This window comes from Peromyscus californicus, unplaced genomic scaffold (assembly GCF_007827085.1).
Source record: "Peromyscus californicus insignis strain IS unplaced genomic scaffold, ASM782708v3 Scaffold_23__1_contigs__length_62951481, whole genome shotgun sequence".
Taxonomy (NCBI): Eukaryota; Metazoa; Chordata; class Mammalia; order Rodentia; family Cricetidae; genus Peromyscus; species Peromyscus californicus.
In genome coordinates, this window is record NW_026294534.1 from 5,471,949 (window position 1) to 5,492,842 (window position 20,894).

Here is a 20,894-nt window from a genome sequence, read left to right on the forward strand (position 1 = left end):
ACTCAGAGGATGCAGGATCAGTGGTGACCAAGATGATACCGGACAGGGTCACTCAACCCCATGTAGACCCGGCTTCTCTGGGACACATTGCCTACTGACCCTCGTCTCTCTGTCTTCTGCCCTAGCTCTGACACGCCCCAGACCCCACAGTGATGATTACAGCACCATGAAGAAGATCCCTCCTCGAAAGCCAAAGAGAAGTCCCCATACGAAGCTCAGCGGCTCCTACGAGGAGATCTGGGGACCACGGCCTCCTGGTGTGATGGGCCATGTGGGCAGGCATCAGGCCCCGGGGACACTGAGTGTGCAGTGGGCCAGGCCTGACTCCGTACCACAGTGTACACCACAGCTGCCCCTGCACCTGCCATTGCCACAGGGGGACTACGACGATGATGCCGAGCCTGTGTACATCGAAATGATGGGGAATGCAGCCAGGACAGGATCTGAGACTAACAGCCCCGACCAGGGAGAGTCTGTGTATGAAGAGATGAAGTATGTCTTGCCTGAGGAGGGCTGCGGCCCGGGGATGCTCACCTTCCTGCCAGCCTCGCCTCCTCTGTTTTTGGAGACTCGAAAAGCCATCGTCTTGGAGGCTGGTGAAGGGAACTGCCAGCCCTTGAAGGACACCTGTGACATCCCTCCACCCTTCCCAAATCTGCTTCCCCACAGGCCACCACTCCTGGTCTTCCCTCCCACTCCAGTGACCTGCTCCCCAGCTTCTGATGAGTCACCACTGACACCCTTGGAGGTGAAGAAACTGCCAGTCTTAGAGACCAACCTCAAGTACCCAGTGCAGTCCGAAGGCTCCAGTCCCTTGTCACCACAGTATTCAAAAGCCCAGAAGGGGGACAGTGACCAGCCGGCATCCCCTGGCTTCTCCGTATTTAATGGGTCCAGCAGAGTCTCACCACCTTCCACACCACCCCCACCCCCGGGGCCGCCTCCTGCACCCTGTGCTCCTGCACCCTGTGGACCAACCCCTGCACCCTGCCGGCCGCCCACACACTTCGCCTTCCCACCAGATTCTGTCTTGATCACAGCAGCTAAGGCACTGACTAACTCTGACCTGCCCAGAGCACAGCCCAAGCCCAGTGCAGCCCCAGTACCGGGTCCCTGCAGTTCCTTCGTTAAGGCTCCATATTCACCTGGAAGGACAGCCAGAGCAGACCTCAGGAAGGCCTCATCTACCTTCTCCCCACCAAGCCCTTACAGCCCACCCAACAGCAGGCCACTCTCCAGCCCCCTCGATGAGCTGGCCAGCCTCTTCAACTCGGGGAGGAGCGTGCTGCGCAGGTCCGCTGTGGGACGGAGGATCAGGGAGGCTGAAGGTGAGCAGAAACCCTGGTATGTGTGCATGCTCTTGTGTGTGCACAGCATAAACCACGTCCCATGTGCCAGACCATTCGGAGTATAGTCAAACCTAAAAACTGGTCCCAGGCAACTGGTAGCAATCAGGTAGGAACTCATCTCAATGCCAAACGCTGACATGATTTGACAAAGTAGCACTTGAGGTGGTGAGCTAGAGCAAAATTGAAATGTCCCTACTCAGTTGTGTTGTTATTGTTTTCCTATGACACTAGCTTACAATTTGAACGTGGCATCCATTGCCGGCATGACGTTACTGATTTGCTAGTCGCTTCCATCCCTGGTGTCCTTATGTCCCATAGTGTCTGGGATTGTCATCTGTCCAGTTACTCCCTTGTCCCTAACAGAGTGTGGCCCTGGACAGCCAGGTTTTGTTCTCTCACGTTCCAGCCCAGGGAGGAGCAAGGCTTGGTTCTGTTTTTGTTTTCTGGAACACAGCTGAGCTGAAGGGACAGTCTGCAGTTCCTGTGGCCGCTCCAGCGAGCTGGGGGTTAGTGCTGCTGCAGCTAGCGGCAGCTGCCAGCAGTAAGAAACACCCTGTGTTCTGCAAATGAGGAATGCAGCCAGCTACACTAGTCTATGAGGACGTTCTGATGATCTCTGAGACAGAGCTCACATCTGCTCATTCCCTGTGCTCAGCGTGCTGTGCTTGCAGATCCAACAATCACAGAGGAATATATATATTTAATGCTCTTTTACAAAATCAAAGTATCTTCTTAATGTTCTGTCTTTTGGAGAAGAAAACAAGTTATCTCTCTATCCCAAGAAGTGTAACAGCCAGACCCCCACATCCCACTGAGGACAGAGGCACCAGGTACCTGAGCCTCTTCAGATAAGAGACTTGAGAGTGGGGAGCTGTCTTCCTCGGGGCAAGCCTAGGGACTGACTGCAAGATCTGGACCCAGGGCACAGTGTTCTATGCACTCATCAACCTGCTCTTTCCTCAAAGAAGAAAGCATCGATATGTTAGCTTCCCTGGTGTGATGAAAGTAGGATCTTAGATAGGAAAATCAGGAAAAACTGGAAAGCAGTATGTAGAGCAAGGCTAGGAATCCCTGGCAAGAGGAAGAGTAGCCACTCCCCAGCAATGCCTCAGTGTGGCTGATTATTTGTTTACCTAACAATTTCTTCTTAATTATAGGCTGCTAATAAATGAAACCATACTGGTAAGGGACAGCAAAACGTTGGAATTCTACAAGTTATGTTTTATCACAACAACCAAAACAGGCCCTAAAAAGGAAGCATTAAATAATGTCAAAAATTGCTATTTGGTGCTAGAACTAAACGTTTATCAATCATCAAATGTGCCTCCCTGTAGGTCAGAACTGGGTGGATTCTCCTAGATTCCTTTCCATTAAAGGTAGAGAAATCCATTTAAATCTAGACAGAACTTGTCACTTAGAAACCTTGAGGGTGGGGCTGGGGAGATGGCTCAACAGTTAAGAGCCCTTGCTGTTCTGTTCCAGCACCCACATCAGGTAGCTCACAGCAGCCTGTAACTCCAGCTCCAAGGGGTCTAAAGCCCTCTCCTGGCTTCCACAAGCTCCCACACACAGGTACACAGATGAACTCACATATACATGGAGAAATAATGAAATCAATCGAGGAAGAGGAGGAGGAGGAGGACCAGCAGCCCCTGTCTCAAGGGTGCAGACAACTGAGGTGTCAGCAGGTCTGTAGGCACATCCTGTGACTTTGCTTCCCTCTCCCAGGTGACATCAATCAGCACTGTAACCGAAGAGTACAGCTCATCTCTGTTCCTCCTTTGAGTTTTCACAAAACACATTCTAATTTGAACAGAAAATTCTTTGAACCGTTTCTGACTACTGCTGTAACACCAGAATTCTCAGTGACATGAGCCCAGGCCCTCCCTGCTCAGATGTAGGAGTTCCAGCACTCACTTAAGAATGAGGGAATTCTTCCTGGCCTGTGAAGGAAATGGGCTTACACACTTGTGTGACGTGCTCTAGTGAGATAGAGCAGGCTGATTTCTGAGAATGTGAAAGGGGTTATGGGTAAGATATGGAAGGGAGAGATTTAATGCCCCTGCTGTGTGCTGGAGCGGCTTACGTGATTATTAAGGCTTACAGGGTTTCATCCTGAGCAGAGTAAATCCACTTTCTATTGAAGGGTCCACAGGCTGTTAATCCACAGTGTACCCAAGGATTGCTTTCTTTAACATTCTCAGTCTTCTTCTCTGGCCTCTTTATGTTGAAAGGCATTTTTATACCTAAAATCACCTGGGTATTGATTCATCTCGTGTGTGGCTAATTCTCCCTCATGGCGGGCATCAGTGGTGATTCAGATTCATTCCTGGATAGCCATGAAGTGTGGAGATTGGTCTGTACCTTCTGTAGCATAGCTCACAGTGTTTCTCTTGCTGTGGGGCGTGGTGGCCTTGAGGACATTAAAGGGCCAGTAAATTCCTTGCTGCAGGTATTTTGAGTACAGATGTGTTATACAACAGTGAGAGAGCAGTCATGTACAGAAGCGAGGTTCTCCCGTGTGTAATTCTACCTCATGACTGTTCTAGAGACCTCTGTGTAGGAGTTCATGAGTAACCATGTTCATCAAAATAGTTGGCTGTTTGTTTTTTTGTTTTGTTTTGATTTGATTTTTTAAGACAGAGTCTCAACAGGTCAGCCTAAGCTGACCTACAACTTGTAGCAAGCCTCCTGCCTCCAGAGTGCTGGGATTACAGGCGTGAGTCAGCATGCCAGGTTTGGATTTTTCTTGTAAGCTAAAGAAACATGTGAATTCTAATAGTACAGAATGCAGAATTGAGGGGGGAAAATCGACACATGCGCGTGACTGAAAAGAATAGCCGTGCTAGGGTAAAAGCAGTGGGGGGCTCCCCACACTACTCTAACAGCCTGCTGCTCCACACTCCATTCTAAGGTGCCTGCTACACATATGCCCATATTACAGGTGGGGAAACTGAGGCCTGGAGAAATAGAAGCTTCCTTAGAGTTCCTCTGCTCATGGGAGGCAAAGCCTGACGGGAGGACCGTGGGTCTGTCTAGAGCAGCTCTTCCCACAATCCTTTGCACAATGCTTGCACCCAAGAAAAGATCAGGGGTGGAGGGTTAAATACGTGTTTTATCACTGCTGTGCAACAAGCAACAGTCATAGAACTTGGGGTGTGGGGCGAGGGGAGAAACTCACAAATGCCCAACATGCGCTTTCCAGATTACAGGGAGAAATGGAATTACACAATTTGGCCCTTGAGGTGAAAATGAATAGATAACTATCTGCCTTTGCCCCACAGGAGCTGAAGTTCAAGCTAACTGGCATATATTTTTCATGTGATGGTTTGATGATTACCATAGTAATCATTTCTAGTTGCTTCCTTTGAAAATGCGAGGCCTTACTCAAATGGTAAACAAAGCTCGGCCAGGCCACTAGGAGGCACCATTGCTCTGAGTGGCAGTTCAGGCCTTGCGCGCTTGTCTTAGTGACTCTTCGCCCATTGGAAAGGGTCAGGAAGATGGGGTGTCTACGGAAATACAGACGTGGTGGGAGTCTGGGGCGGGGTGGAAGTGGAAGGGAGCTAAGCAGGACTAAGTTGAGTCTGAGTCATAACACTCATTTCATTATTTTCTGACCCTGTGAATCCAGAGAGTACAAGATATGAATAGGTACTTGGAAATGGTAACAACCAAAGATGACTATACAGCGTGTCTTGTGTATAGTAGGTGGACTGAATCTTTACTTGATGGAAAATCTGCCTTAAATAGAGCAGATGAGATGCACAGAGGCATAAATAGAGAGAGAGACATAGATATTTCCTACAGCCAACACTTTCACTTAAGGTTCGCTTAATCCAAGTGGCAATTACTGTAAATTTCAAACATTCTATTTGATTATGTAAACATTCCAGATAAGACTATTTTGAGTTCGGAAGTCTGTATTTTATAAGGAAGTTTTATGGAAGCGTGCTTTTGTTTCTGAACGTTGTTTGTTTTAGAAGGACTTTAAAGCTTGCCTGTAGACGACTTTGAATGTACCAAAGGGAACGGGTTACAGAGAGCGCTCTGCGCCTGTGTCGTCTCCCTTCTGCCCATGCCACTCCCCATCACTGGGTGAGCTGGAAGTACACGCCGGGGCAAATCTTTGTTAATATTTATGTATTTCATATTTATGTTATTCAAGGGGAGAGGCACATTCTTAAGTCCCTTTACCTCAGACAGAGCGGTCACTGCATCTCATCTGCGCTAACAAGGGTGCCCACTGCCCACAGCAAAGCTGACTCTGGAGTCCAGGGTTCACTCTTCACTGTATAAGCACCGCAGTGCTCAGGACTTGTGTGCCACCAGAACACACCCCAGCAAGAACCTCCATTCAGTTTTGGTAACACTCCCTGGAACAGATAGGCGATATACACAACCCTTCTGCTACAGGGGAAGAGATGTATTTCCAAATATTACATCCTAACGCTGCTAAATGTGAAAAACTGAGGTTCAGAAGGAATTGCCATCTGTCTGCTGCCTAAAGACAAAGGCAGTGGCATCTTGGGTCAGTGTTTTATGGAGGTTCAATGCTTCTGCGCCAGGTACAGCACAAGCACCTAGACATCGTTTAGCAGTGAGAAGCCTTCCTGACTTCCCAGCAGAAATCTGTGCCTCCTCGATCAAGCTCCATGTTTGCAAACACCTGCTCTCCACTGTAGCATGAATCTTAAAAGGTCTTATTAATAAAAACAAACCTGAGCCAGGTATTGGGTTAAAGCTGGAAGATCAGAGAAGCAGAACAAGCCACAGCTAACCTCACCTCACCAATTCCTCAGCTGATCCTGTTTCCTCAGACTAGATGCCTCTCAGCTGAACTGTGCTGCTCAAAAGCCTAAAACCTTAATCAGCTCTAGTTCCTGGTTTTCACACCTTATATACCTTTCTGCTTTCTGCCATCACTTCCTGGGATTAAAGGCTCTTGTTACCACACCTGGCTGTTTCCAGTGTGGGCTTGAACACACAGAGGTCTGGATGGATCTCTGCCTCTGGAATGCTAGGATTAAAGGCGTGAGTGCCACCATTTTCTGCCCTCTATATCTAGTGGCTGTTCTATTCTCTGACCCCAGATAAGTTTATTAGGGTGCACAATATTTTGGGGAACACAATATCACCACACCCCACTGATGGTGTTTGAAGCAGAAATTACAGCATGATCATCATTTAATCTCTGATATACTCAGATGAGACAGCAAGACAAGAAAAGAGTCTGCCTTATGCAAATCTTGACCTCCAACAATAGAAGGCATCTCTTAGACCTCCTGCCCACGGACAGATCTTGTGTCATGGTCCACAGCTGCTCAGTTTCCTCTCTGCGCCAGATGTCCTCCTCTGTGAGAATGTGCTGGAATGTGTGTATGCTCCTGGGTGCAGGTCAAAGGGAGCCCTGAGGGGCATGAATCTGAGCAAGGGTGTCGACAGAACCAGCACATAGTTCACTGCTCTGTGAGTCTCCTCGCCGACCCGCAGCCATCAACAGCCTGTCCCCAGCATAGAAGGTTACCTCAGGAACAGAAACCAGTCCCTTGCATTCTAGAACCATCTCAAATCAACACCGAATTGTCCTAAGGGTCCAAATGATGTCTTTTGGAGAAACTAGAATGGCGTCCCCAGAGAAGGCTGGTGGTGTCTCCACGTACAACAATGTTCAAGTCAGGCCCTTGTACAAGAGGAACTGGGCAAAGGTTGTTCTCCCAACAGACCCGTGACCCTCTCCATGCCCATGGGCTCTGGTGCACCATGTCTCTCTGGCTGCCGGGACTTTTTTCACTAATTTCTTGGCCCCCCTGCACCAAGTAAAAGTACCTGTGGTGGTGGTGGGGGTGGGGGTGCAACTCTATGCAGTTGAGTGTTTCTAATTCTCCAACGTCTGGAAAAATCATACTATAGTCAGTTATGCTAAGAAATGTCCTGTGATTTTAATAAATTGGTCAGTAGCCAAATTTACCCATGCAAAGAAAGGACAGAGCTCTTTGTCCTCTAATACTGGGGAAAAACTTTTTAAATGCCTAGGTGCTTAGTGTAGTTTGAGATTTACCTCACAACTTACCATAGTTTCCCTCTCCAAATAACCAATAATTCGTATAAACAAACTGTGCAGCCAGGCTTGTGCAGATAAACTTGCAGAATGAATCCCATGACAGTCACCCCGTAACTCAGAGTGTCAGTGCAGGGCGGGCTACTGCAAATCGCACTTCAGTGAGAGAAATCCCAGGGGAGGAACAAATCTCTAACGTGAGGTTCTAAGGCACTTGAGACCCCTGACTAAGTTCCAAGTGTCCCCGGGACCCCCTTGCTTCTTTGTATGCACCTTGTTTGTGGAGGAACGTCACAAACGTCATCTGTCAGAGAACAGCAGTGGCCTGGGAGAGATGAGTGTAGCCTTGGATGCAGGGGAAGACAGAAGACAGCTCTCACTGCTGAGGTCCAGAGAGATGTCGGGTTTTTGTCTGGAAGCTACTTCTCGGCTTCCTGGTGAGGCTCTGACACTTCCACTTCCCCCTCTACCCCATAGAAACTAGGCATGACCACTGAAACCTGGGCCACTCCCTCAGCAGAGCACAAAGGCCCGGAAGATGGAGAAGCAGGGTGGTGATGGTGGCCGTGCTGGTGTGAGCAGACCCTCACATATGCTGTGTGAAGTGATGGCGTTCATCCGTAGCATCGCAGCTGCCGGTTTACCTGCAGCTCTCTCCCATTGGTCCGGCTGCTGACTCCTCCTCTTTGTGTGAGAGAGAAGCAGGTGTTGCCTCCCTGTTTACTGAGGAGCAAGCTGAGGCTTTCAGGATTAAGAGATTTTTTTTCCCCCCATAATCACAAAATCTAACATCTTACAGTTAACAGTCAAACCTCCCAAACCCTACGATTCTATTTTTAGTCTCTGAAAACAATTAACATTAAAATAATGATACAAAGACCCTCCCTGTGAAAGCAATTCCCTTCCGAAGTTAAACACAAACTCATTACCGGGAACAGATGTGGCGAGCTGCAGATAAATTCTGCTGCCTCGTCAGCATTCCCGAGAGACTTCCAGGAGCAGGTTCATGGCTGGGAGAACGTTCTAGAATGCTGCTCTTGTTCTCTACTGCCGTAGGGCCTTGCAGGGGAAACGGGGTCAGGACTGTTCACAGATCCCATGATACACTGTCCTCATTCTCTGCACCCCTTCGACTTCGACCTCTTCAGTATTCTGACTGGTTTGAGAGATTGGTTTTGAGATTGTCATGGTTTGAGAGAGAAGTGTATATCAGATGTCAAGTTGACACGGGATGGGCTTGTGGTGTGTGACTTGGATTGCTCATTTGACTAGATTAAGGAACTCCTGGGGCATGAGTGAGGCATGCATTTGGGGATGCCTGTGAGGCACTTCCAGAGAGAGTTAGCTGAGGGCAAGAGCTGCCTTGACTGTAGGTAGCACCCTCCCACCTCCTCAACGGAGATGTAAGGAAGCGCTGTCCTGCCTTAGCAGACCAGACCTGGCCTCACCACCATGACTCCCCTGCTGTGACGGACAATATCCCCTGAACTGTGAAGTCAACATCAACTTCTCTTCCCTTAAGTAGCTTATTGCCTGTTTTGGTCACAACAAAGAAAGACAAACTACCACCGAGCTGAGCTCTTACCACCAAAAGCAAGCCATACTGAAGCTCCATCATGGGCATGCCCACCAAGAATCCTGCACAGAAAGCAATGGGCTTCTAGTAGGGATGAGGACATAGTATGCCATCTCACAAGTCGATGTCAGACATCTAATTAGGACCCCCAGAAACTAGATGAGAAGCGAGCCAGCCCTCAGCATGCGCTGGGATGGATGGTAAAGACAAGGTAGGTAATGGACAGTGACCCTCAGCAGCCACTTGATAAAGACAGGAGAAAGATGCCCCCAAGAACTCCCATATCTTCTCTAGCACTGTCCTAGAAGGTCAATGGGACTTCACTGTCTACTGAATGTTGTAGACACAGAGAAGTCATCGCTGATAGCAAAGTGAGAAATGAGACGAACCCAAGAGCTAACCTCAGACCTGTATTTGGTTCCCACGGTGGCCATTTGTTGAAGCCACCCCACTCCTAAAAATGGCAGCTCCAATTGTTCTTGCCACTTCCTGATTCTGTGATGCCTTGGACAAAACCAAGCAGAAGGTTATGCCATTAAGTATTTAGTTCAGTGTGATATAAAACTCAGCTTTGCATGAAGCGAATTAGCTAAAGCCTTCTCGTATCATCTGTAAACCTGCAGTAGCCAGCATGCCAGTCAGTCCAAGGCTCTGCGGCTGGAATAAACAGGGCATCATCTTTTCAGATGAGCCAAGTGTAACCAGGAAGCCGTTAGGTTTGGAATGCACTGTCAGCAGGGGAGTCTGATACCGAAAACTCTGGAAATAACGCCGTGTTTTCAGAGGTGGGCTGCCTTTCATAACCAGCACAAATTTTTTCATACTGCCAACCTGTGAAAGCAAGCAGCTATTGTGTTCCGTGTGCTTCTACTCTGGATTATAAATTAAGTGCCACCGAGGGCTCACAGGAGAAGCCGACTGCTCCACTCTGCAAGCCACTCGGCAATTCTTAAGCAAGAGAAAACAGGCCTCCCTAATGATCTGCGCCTTATTGTTGCTGTATAACATACCCTCCAGTATTTCATTCCTCTCGTGAAGAAATAGTCACAAGTGATGTGCAGGATAAGATACCACCCCACTCAAGGACTGGGAGACAGTTCAGCAGTCTCCCAGTTTAGACAGTTGGTGTTTGCTGGGCAAGCGTGAGAATGTCCTGGCTCGTCTTATGTCACCTTGACACAAGCTAGAGTCATCTGAAAGGGGGGACCCTCAGTTGAGACAATGTCTCCATAAGATCCAGCTGTAGGGCAATTTCTTAACTAGTGATCAATGGGGGAGAGCCCAGCCCATGGTGAGTGGTACCATCCCTAGGCTGGTGGTCCTGGGTTCTAAAGAAAGCAGGCTGAGCAAGCCAATATGCAGCTCCCCTCCGTGGCCTCTACTTCCATTACTGCCTCCAGGTTCCTGCCCTGTTTGAGTTCCTGTCCTGACTTCCTTCAATCATGGACTACAGTGTGGAAATGTAAGCCAAATAAACCCTTTCCTCCCCAACTTGCCTTTTGGCAATAGAAATGCTAACTAAGAAAGACAGGGGGCTAGAATTCTTATCCTCAGTAATTCAAATAAATGCTTAGCAGGCATGGTGGCCCACTTGTAACTTAAGCCTCCGAAGGCAGAAATAGGCAACCCTAGAGTAAACTGGCCAGCAATACTAGCCACACCAAGGTTCTCTGCACTTGAGTGTGAGACTCTGTGTCACTGAACACAGTGGGAGAATGCTTAAGGATGATTCCCAGCATTAACCTAGGGCCTCCAGATGCAAGGTCACACACAGGCAAACATGCACACACACACACACACACACACACACACACACACACACACACACGCACACTTGAAAAGAGGAAAAACAAAAACCAAAACCACCTTCCCTATAGAGAGACTGATGCTGCTAAGCTCTCACTGTGCTAAAAGCGTTGGGAGACAGGACTGATTTATAATCACTTGCCAGTGTAATTATCTACCTGTGTCTGACTGTAATCATCTATACAAGTGGCCTAGAAAATGCCACAGTCTCAGAGCTGACCATACTCAAGACCACATTTTCTGGGTCTTTATTTCTGGAGGGGAACACACTCGTCTCCCTTCACAATGCCAAAGTGTTTGGGCTCCAGCTGTGATATCCAGGTTTCTCTTTGACATCTGCAGTTCTCTTATTTATACCCGGGACTGTGTTACTCTGTGAATTATGGTAAGAGGACATAGGATAGTAGGATTCACTTCCCTCCCACACCACTGCTCACACCCAGCCAAGGAGTAGGGCTGGAAGCAGACACTTCACTAGCCCAAACTGTACCATGGCATCTGAAGACCTACGCTTTACCCAAAGTCCCTTAAAAACCAACACACACACACACACACACACACACACACACGCACACGCACACGCACACGCACACGCACACGCACATGCACACGCACACCAAAAAAAAAAAAAAAAAAAAAAAACCAAACCAAACCCACCAAAAGATTTTTTTCATACTCCAAGCCATGACTTGCGATCAACAATAATCCTCCAGAGAGATGTCCACACATGGGAGTGTTTCAAAGGATGTTGTGTGCATCAGGGAGTTTGATTTTACCATTTTTCCTCTATGTGGAAAGAAGTGGGTGAGAAGAAAACTTGGCCTGGCGGCGGGTCTGGGCAAGCCAGTCCAGGAATCAGGCACAGGGCATGTTAGTTACAGACCTCCTTCCCATTACAAAACTCAGTTCGAGAAGCAGCTTACGGGAAAAGGGTTCACCCTGGCTGTCATGGTGGTGAGACACAGCAGAGTGGCACCTCAGAGCTGTGGTGTTTAGGAATATGAGGCTGCTTGGTGACATGTTGGGGGTCGAAACAGAGACAGGCTGTGGCCAGAAGTGAGGCTTGGCTATAACCCTCTGAGCCCAAATCCCAGCATCCCACTTCACCCAGCAAGGCTCCATCCCCATCTCTGCCTCCCTAACTGTACCACCACCTGAGGGCAGGTGTTCAAACACACGAGCCTGTGGAGACAGAAGCCCATGCTGTTTGTCAAGTCACATCTGTGTGGCCCAATAACTCTTCCCTGGCTTCAGTTTTCAGGTATCATCTGCTGGTATGCAGCATAAGCCTGGATATAATAGGGACATAGGACACACTCACAACTCACCTGACTGAGAATCCCTGTGATCCTCCTGACGGTTTACACATTTCTCTGGGGGAAGTAACCAATGCCCCGCTGCAGATCCTATAGGGAAAAATTGCTGTGGGATGTCCTTCTGCATGCTGTGAATATGTGTTTCTCTCATTGGTTGATAATAAAGTTGTTTTGGCCAATAGCCAGGCAGAATAAGCCTGGGTGGGAAAGTCAAATGGAGATACAGGGAGAAGAAGGGCAGAGTTGGGGCAGACTCCAGCCAGCCACTGAGGAAGCAAGACATACAGAAAATGAGATGACAAGCCATGAGCCACATGGCTAGACATACATAAGAATTATGGGTTAATTTAAATGTAAGAGCTAGCTAGTAATAAGCCTGAGCCATTGGCCAAACATTTATAATTAGTATAAGCCTTTGAGTGATTATTTGAAAGCAGTTGCAGAACGGGGCGGGACAGAGAGCCTCTGATTACAAAAAAATAGCATCTTCTACATTTTTTTTTTTTTTTTGAGAATTTACTTTGGCCCTTAGTATTTAGCTACCTTCACCTTGGTGTCTAGTGATGGAGTCCCCTGAGATTCTTAACAGATAAATCACCTTCAGTCCCCATGGAGATGTCACCCACAATTGCTGATCCACTGAGACTCCAGATCACTCTGTCCCTAATACACTGTTCGCCTGCCTCCTGGCCACATCTGTCTGCATCACTTGACCTCAGCCCTAGCAGAGATCTGTCCAGGTCGCTTACGTGCTGCACCAGAACAGAAAGCCCCCGTTAGTAGCATTAATTTCATTGCCGATTGCCCTCCTTACTGCTTGATGGGGGTTCTCCGCCGTTCTCTCACCCAGGTTGGAGTCATTAATTTAGGGGTAGGGGAGGGTGGCAAGGGGGAAGGCTTTGTGCTTCAGATATGGCATTGGGAGGTCATCAAATGGTCTGTTTAATTAGATGATCGTTAGAAAGCATGGTAATCCGACCCATCTGGAAATCAGAGTGTGTTTCCATGTCTGTGTGGTTAAAAACATCTTAGGAGCTCTCAGTGACAACTTTGGAAAACACAGTTCATTTAACAAATAATGAAATTATTCTTCCATGTGGCCTCAGGACACGTAGCTCCTTAAAAGTATCACAGGTTCACTTCAGGCAAAATAATAATAAAGTACCCTTCATAGTCAGTGCTGCTGTTTGCCTGGAGTCTTTAAATAGACTGAGAGAAATTGTTTGGGGGGGGACAAGTTTGATTTGTTTATCGAAATCTACTTATGGGTCTCTGGTTCCAAAGCATTGTTTAAAGTGCATGGATTCAATTTTTGTTTTTCTCTCTCTTTTCCTGTGTGTGTGTGTGTGTGTGTGTGTGTGTGTGTGTGTGTGTGTGTGTGTGGTGGGGGGCAGGAGTACATGTGTGTGTGTGCCAGAGATCAGTACCAAGTACCTCCCCCATCACTCTTCATCTCATTTTGTTTTTCTGAGTCGGGGTCTCACACTGGACTCATTGACTTTTTGAGTGACTGGCCAGTGAGTCCCTGGGTCCCTCCCACCTCTGCCTCTGAGCACTGGAATTACAGGTGCACACGGCCACACCCTGCTGTTTACATGGGGCTGGATATTTGAACTCAGGGCCTCATGCTGGCACAGCAGGGCTTTACCCACACTGGGTCATCTCCCCAACCCTAGGGGCACGGATTTTATGAGGGAAATGTGGGCTTCCTTTGTAAACAGGGGTGCCCAAGAAACCACGTATCACCTGGGGATGGCGTATGGGTTTCACAGAACCCACTTGGCTTCATCCTGGTGAAATGCCACCCTTTCAATGTAGAGTGTTCTCTTCCCTTTCCGTTCTAAGCACTTATTCAGACCCTGTGAATTAATTCCCCAGGTCACACATGGCCACACATGGTACAGTGGGTGGGAGTAGAATATCCTAGAGGGAGGGGCAAGAGAGAAAGAGGGAGGACATCTGCTCGGAGTGGAGGCCAGAGTGGAGCTCTCACTGGGAGGACGTAGGAAGGGATGGTGTAGCTTGTTTTGACGTCAGCATCAGGCTGCATGGAAGGGACAAATTTGTTTCTCCTGTTATTTTTATTTTATTATTTTATTTTACATAGTTTCACTGCGTAGCCTCCATCTCACAGAGACCCACACGCCTCTACCTCCATCGCTGGGATGGAAGGTGTGTACGCATGCCAGGAGAGCTTTCCAAGTCCAGTTACTTACGAACGTGAAACAGCTTATTCCGCTTTCTGAATTTTGGAGTACTCGCATATACCTAATGTCAGATCTTGGGGATGGGACCCAGCATAAGCCTGAAGTCTATGTATATGTTATGTGTCCAAAGTACACGTCACAAGAGGGTATTTTACATAGTGTTGTATAACATTGTGCATGAGTCCATGCACTATAGTGTTTCACTTTGGGGATGTCAGCACTGGAAGCCATGGTCTCTGGTTTGGGAAGCTCAGGCATTTATCACTCCTCTTGGGATTTGTCACAGTTGACTCCCTGAGGAGCCTCATGGGAAGGAAAACCCTAGCACCCACTGGCTGTTTGCAGCTCCCTTCCGGTAGCTCTGGTAGCTCTGGATGACATGGGACCCCACAGATGACTCTGGTGTCACCTTGTCTTGGATGCTTGCCCTCTGGGTGACGGATGTCCTCTCTGTGGCAATCACTGCCATGGGTCAAGGGAAGTGTAGACCATGAACTCATGCTCTGGAGACTCGAGGAATTATCTGGGCCTGCCTGTCAACCACTGATGCGTCCTCAGCTACCAAGGCTGTCAAAGAGAGCAGCCTCAGCAGCCCAGTGGAATTTTTAATCTGACTTGCAATCCCCATAGAGATTCCCCACTTATTACCTGAAGCCTCAGAGTGGCTGCTGTCCAGTGTGGACAGGTGGCACCCACCATACCCCTGGGCTGTTAAAACACTGGGCTCTCCGTGCCAAGTGTCCTGTGCTTTGGTGATCTGTCCCCAGGCGTGGGCTATCTCTGCTGTGTCCCTGCAGCAGGATCTCCGTGTTTCAGACACGTTTGGTTGGACCCAGCCTGTGCCTTCTTGTCATATTTGTTTGTTTGTTTGTTTGTTTTTTTGAGACAGGGTTTCTCTGTGTTGTTTTGGTGCCTTTCCTGGATCTCGCTCTGTAGACCAGGCTGGCCTTGAACTCACAGAGATCTGCCTGGCTCTGCCTTCTGAGTGCTGGGATTAAAGGCATGCACCACCACCGCCTGGCGTTTTGTCATATTTTTTGTGGGCACATTCGCAATGAGTTGTGAGCAAGGCGTCTGAGAAGACCTCAACACACCACCCTTCTAAGATCTGGTTGTTGCTGTTTGGGCTTTGACTTTTTCCGCTTTGCTGATTCTGCTTGACCTGTGTCCCTTTTGCCAAATGATTGGCATTACCAGCTTTCCATCTAGACCGGGTTTTACATACAGTCTTCCAACAGAAGGTTGAGGACTTTATCTTCTCCTCTTGCCTTCCCTGTCAAGTGAACAAAACTGTTTGCCTAAAGGGACGGCAGCTGCCGTACTGCCTCTCTGCACCGTCTCGGGCTTCTGGATCCACACTCCACCCCGGACTGAGGAGATGGGAGCCTAGCAGGAATATCAGAGACCTCACGACCTGGAAGACCACGCACAGTGATGGGCTCCAGCCAGGTGGTTTTGGGTTCGAGAATTCCCCCTTTTATGGCAGAGACAGAATAAACTGGGGTTTGGGGGATGCGAGGATCCAGTTGGTTAAATTTAAAAGAAAATTGGCAGGACTTAATTTTCTGTGCATTTTCTGGGTCTGAGAGGCTTGTTTACACTGACAGTCACTCCCCAGCTTTGCCATCCCTATGTTTTTCCCGGCTGGGCACATATGGCGTTGGGTACCAGTCTGCTGCCTCTGTTGGTGTTTTCTACTGTAAAGCATCGCCCCACGCTTGGCAGAGAGCGGGTTATGAGTTCTGAGTGGGGACAAGCGAAGGTTCCCCTCTTCTGCCACTCAGCCCTCTGGGAAGTTGCTCCTGGGGAGGTGAGCATGACAGATGAGTCCCCTTCCCAAGAGCAGGGGCATCATGGGGGTAGAGTTGTAAGGCCCAGCTCTGGACGTGTGTGTGTGTGTGTGTGTGTGTGTGTGTGTGTGTGTGTGTGTGTGTGTGTGTGTGTATACACAAATGCATTGCTGTCATTTATTGAGAATTTTTCATATAATATATTCTGATCACTTTTTCCCTCCTCAGCTCCTCCCTGATCCTCCCTACCCACCCATTTATGCCCTTTCTCTCTCTTCTTAACAAAAAAATAAGAATCATACATGCAAAACACAAAAACAGAAACAAAAATATGCAAACAAAAGACTCATTAGACAAAACACATGCACACAAACACAAACACACACACACCCAAATAAAGCAAAATGAATGAGACAAACACTCCAAAAACACCTTGGGGTTTGGTTTGTGTTGGACAGCTATCCTTACCAGACTTTTCGAGCTGGGATAGTAGGGAACCATTCTGCTTTGTCCATACTGACTGGTCCCAGGGGCCACAGGGCTGTGCTTTAGGGTTTCTGAAGTAACGTGTTCTCACAGAGGTGCAGCCAGTCAACATAGTGTGGATTGGTCCAGCTGCGGCACAGATGGGGTGCCTGGACGCTCCCTGATGTCGGGTTCCCATATCTCCCCATCACCAGCATTGCCAAAACATCTTTCCGCACACTTCTGCCATGGTCACACGTGCTCATGGTCGGTTAGAGCTATGCCAGGCAGAGCAGACTCCAGCCTTGCATGCTGCTTGATGCCCTGCCCTTACCCAGGCTTCTCCTTCGGGGATACCCTGCCTCTCTCTCTCCTGAGTCTCTCCAACAGAGAGATCTCCCTGCCAGAGCTTCTACTGAGCTGCTGTCTCTACAGAATTCTTCCCACTAACTCTCATATTTCTGAAAGACCATGAGGCAAAAGCTTGGGCTGTGCCAGCATGCCAAAAAAAAAAAAAAGCTCTCTCCAGCTCACAGGCGGTGGAGTGGGAGGGTTAAGACTGACAGCTGAATCTTCATTTGTTGGATTTTTGGTTCATTTGTGTATTGCCATATGGGGACTGAACCCGGGGCCTTGCATATGATCATGTCAGGCAAGTGCTGCGCCATGGAACGACCTCCATGTGTCCTTATGTGTGATTGATTGTTTCTGCATGGGGATATAAGGATTAGCAATATCAGATGTCTAAAGGAGATTGCCCTATGCAACATAGGCTACCATTAGCCTGATATAACCCACTGCCAATTTATCCAGGTCTTAGCACATGGAGCTGGTAACAAATTCCTGAATCCTAGAAACAAGAGCTTGGGAGGGTGGGGGATGGTGCCAGGCCCTCCCTCTGCATTTTTAGTTTTCCTTAATGCCAAGTAGGAGAAGACAAGAGCTATGCCTTTCCGGAGTGGTCCAGTGGCCTCTCCCAGCAGGGCTTTTCCCATGGCATTGCCGAGAGTCCTAGCCAGCAGGAGCGATGGGTCTGAACCGCATCCTCACGTGCTTTCTGCCTCACATAGCACTCTCAGCATTCAGTCCGCTAGACTGCTCTAGTTTCCTTCACTCCAGTGTTACGGAAACCCTGATCTCAGCTCATGTGATTCCAAAACATGAGCTGAGGTTATCTCAGGTCAAGAAGGTAACTAACAGAGAATTTTTTTTTTTTTTTTGATCATTTCTCTTAAAGAAACACTCCACTGCTTGTTGGGTGCCCATTTTCCTTGGCAGAACTGGGACTCTGGTTAAGTCAGCTCCTTCCCCTTGGCTGGTCCAGGCCCACCCCTTGCCAATACCCCCCCACCCCACCGCTGTCCTTCCCTAACCCCCAAGCCTGCTCTTCCCTCTCTGTAAGTTCATCTCACTTATTCCCCCCTGCCTTCTCCCACAGCGCTGGCTCTTAAGACTCCCCCCTACTGGGAGAAATGCTCCTTGCCTAGGGCTTCATCATAAGTACTCCTGTTCCAAAATTGCTGTTCAGTTTAATCTTTGGGTGTGTGGCAGTCCCTCCGAGGTCCCCGGGCAGACCCACACACAGTCTTCCAGCATTGGCTCCTTCTCTGGACTCCTCCCTACCTAGGGTGCTCATTGGTCTGCCCGCTGCCACCCCAGCCGTTGGCATAGTGAGTGCACCTCCCCCTACCTACTGCCCAGCCCTCCTGCAGGGCACCAGTCTAAATCCTTACAGCTTTTCTATTTATAGCCTTACCTCCAAGCTCGAGAGCTTTTGCCAGGTGAATATTTATTTATCAAGCTCCTTTCTTCCTCGGCTCTTACACAGGCATTTGAAGGGAGCCAGGCCTGAGATGCAGCAGACACTGCAGACCCCCACCCCCAAAGCTGCGGCAGACCTGACTTCCCTCCCTTGATACAACCAGTTCTGTCTCTTCAGCCCCTTCCCCCCCCCAACCCCCCGCCATTCTTTCTGCCTCCCCTGCAGAGGTGCCAGGATGCTCTCCTCCCCCCCCGCCCCCCGTTGGTACACTACCCTGCGCTTGTCCACCCTTCGGATTCTCCTGTGGATCTAGAGCTCCTCTGCAAGCCTCTGAACACTTACTACCTTTTCCTTTTAACTTTTTAAATTTATTTATTTTACATCCTGACTGCAGTTTTCCCTCCCTCCTCTCTTCCCAGTCCCTCTACCCCCCTCTTCTCCACCTGCCCCCCATCTTCTCCTTCTCCATTTCTATTCAGAAAAGGACAAGTCTCCTATGGATATCATCTAAGCCTGTCATATCAAGTTGCAGTAACACTAAGCACCTCCCCATGTATTGGTCACCTTGCTGGGCAAGGTGGCCAATGTGAGAAGTAGGGTCCCAAAAGCCAGTGAAAGAGTCAGAGACAGCCCTGCTCCTGCTGTTAGGAGTCCCACAAAAAGACAAAGCTGCACAACTGTCACAGATGCAGAGTGCTAGGTCAGTCCCACACAGGCAACCTGGCTGTGAGCTCCTATGAGCCCAGGTTGGTTGATTCTGTGGGTTTTTTTTGTGTGTGTGTGTGATGTCCTTGACCCCTCTGGCTCCTAGAATCCTTCCTCCCTCTCTTCAGCAGGATTCCCTGAGCTCAGCCTAGCGTTTGGCTGTGAGTCTCTGCATCTGTTTCCATCAGTTGCTGGATGAAGCCTCTCTGATGACAGTTGGACCAGGCACCAATCTGTGTGTATAGCAGAGTATCATTAGGCATCATTACACTGACATTTTTTTCTCCACTTGTGTTTGGCTCTATCCTAGGTCTCCGGATCATCCAGCCTCTGGGTCCTGGAGCTCCAGGCAGTGTCAAGGGTGGGCTTACTCTCCTGGCATGGGTCTGAGGCTAGAACAATCATTAGTTATCCACTCCTACAATCCCTGCATCACCCTTACCCCAGCACATCCCATAGGCAGGATAGACTGTAGGTCGGAGATTATGTGGCTGGGTTGGTATCCCAATCCCTCCACTGGAAGTCTTGCCTAGTCACAGGCCAGTTCAGGCCACAAACCCCCTATTGCTTGGAGTCTTAGCTGGGGTCATTCTTGTAGATTCCTGGGAGTTTCCCTTATACCAAGTTTCTACCTGACCCTGAATTGCCCCCCTCCTTTTTAGTCATCTTTTTCATTACCCTCCCCCTCCATCCCTCCCCAACCTGATGACTCATGTTCCCATCCCCACCTGCCCCCAGTCCACCCACAAAAATGTCTTCTATTTCCCCTTCCCAGAGATATCTGAGTGTTTCCCCTTGAGCCCTCCTGTTTCTTAGCCTCTCTGGGTCTGTGGATTGTAGCCTGATTATCTTTTATTTTACAGCTACTATCTAGTTATAAATGAGTACATGCCATGTTTATCTTTCTAGATTACCTCACTCAGGATGATTTTTTTTTCTAGTTCTATCCATTTGCCTGCAAATTTCATGATGCCATTGTTTTTTTTTTTAATTTTACAATATAATTTAATTCTACATATCAACCACGGATTCCCTTGTTCTCCCCCCTCCCGCCCCTCCCCTTCCCCCCAGTCCACCCCCCATTCCCATTTCCTCCAGGGCAAAGACTCCCCCGAGGATTGAGATCAACCTGGTAGACTCAGCCCAGGCAGGTCCAGTCCCCTCCTCCCAGGCTGAGCCAAGTGTCCCTGCATAAGCCCCAGGTTTCAAACAGCCAACTCATGCACTGGTGATAGGATGGCCAAACACCCTAATTCTCATGCTAGAAACCCCATCCAATGACTGAGGGAACTGGATGCAGAGATCCACAGCTAGGCCCCGGGTGGAGCTCCGGGAGTCCAATTGGCGAGAAAGAGGAGGGTTTGTATGAGCGAGAATTGTTGAGACCAAGGTTGGATGCCATTGTTTTTAACAACTGAGTAAATACTCCATTGTGTCAATGTACCACATTTTCTTTATCTGTTTTTTGATTAAGGGACATCTAGATTATTTTCAGGCTCTGGCTATTATGAATAAAGCTGCTATGAACATAGTTGAGCAAATGTCCTTGTGGTATGATTAAGCATTTTTTGGATATATGCCCAAGAGTGTTACAGCTGGGTCTTGGGGTAGATCCGTTCCCAACTTTTTGAGAAACTACCATATTGATTTCCAAAGTGGCTGTACAAGTTTGCACTCCTACCAGCAATGGAGGAGTATTCCCCTTACTCTACATCCTCTCTAACTTACCAGAAGCTGCAAGGGTGTCCTCAAGGCCATTGCCCTGGAGTAATTACCTACCCCTTCTGGAAGCCTGAGAAATGACACCCTCAGAAGGTGTTCTAGGAGCTGGCACTCTAGCTCAGAGATAGAAGCTGG

At 48.6% G+C, this 20,894-nt stretch overlaps 1 protein-coding gene across 1 annotated transcript in view; it reads left to right on the forward strand.

Moving 5' to 3' along the window:
* The window catches only part of Myo16 (myosin XVI), a 394,847-nt gene that overhangs the window by 330,265 nt on the left and 43,688 nt on the right, over positions 1-20,894 (forward strand). The window contains 1 exon segment of the mRNA XM_052751634.1: positions 126-1,328. Coding sequence (XP_052607594.1) covers positions 126-1,328 — 1,203 coding nt within the window.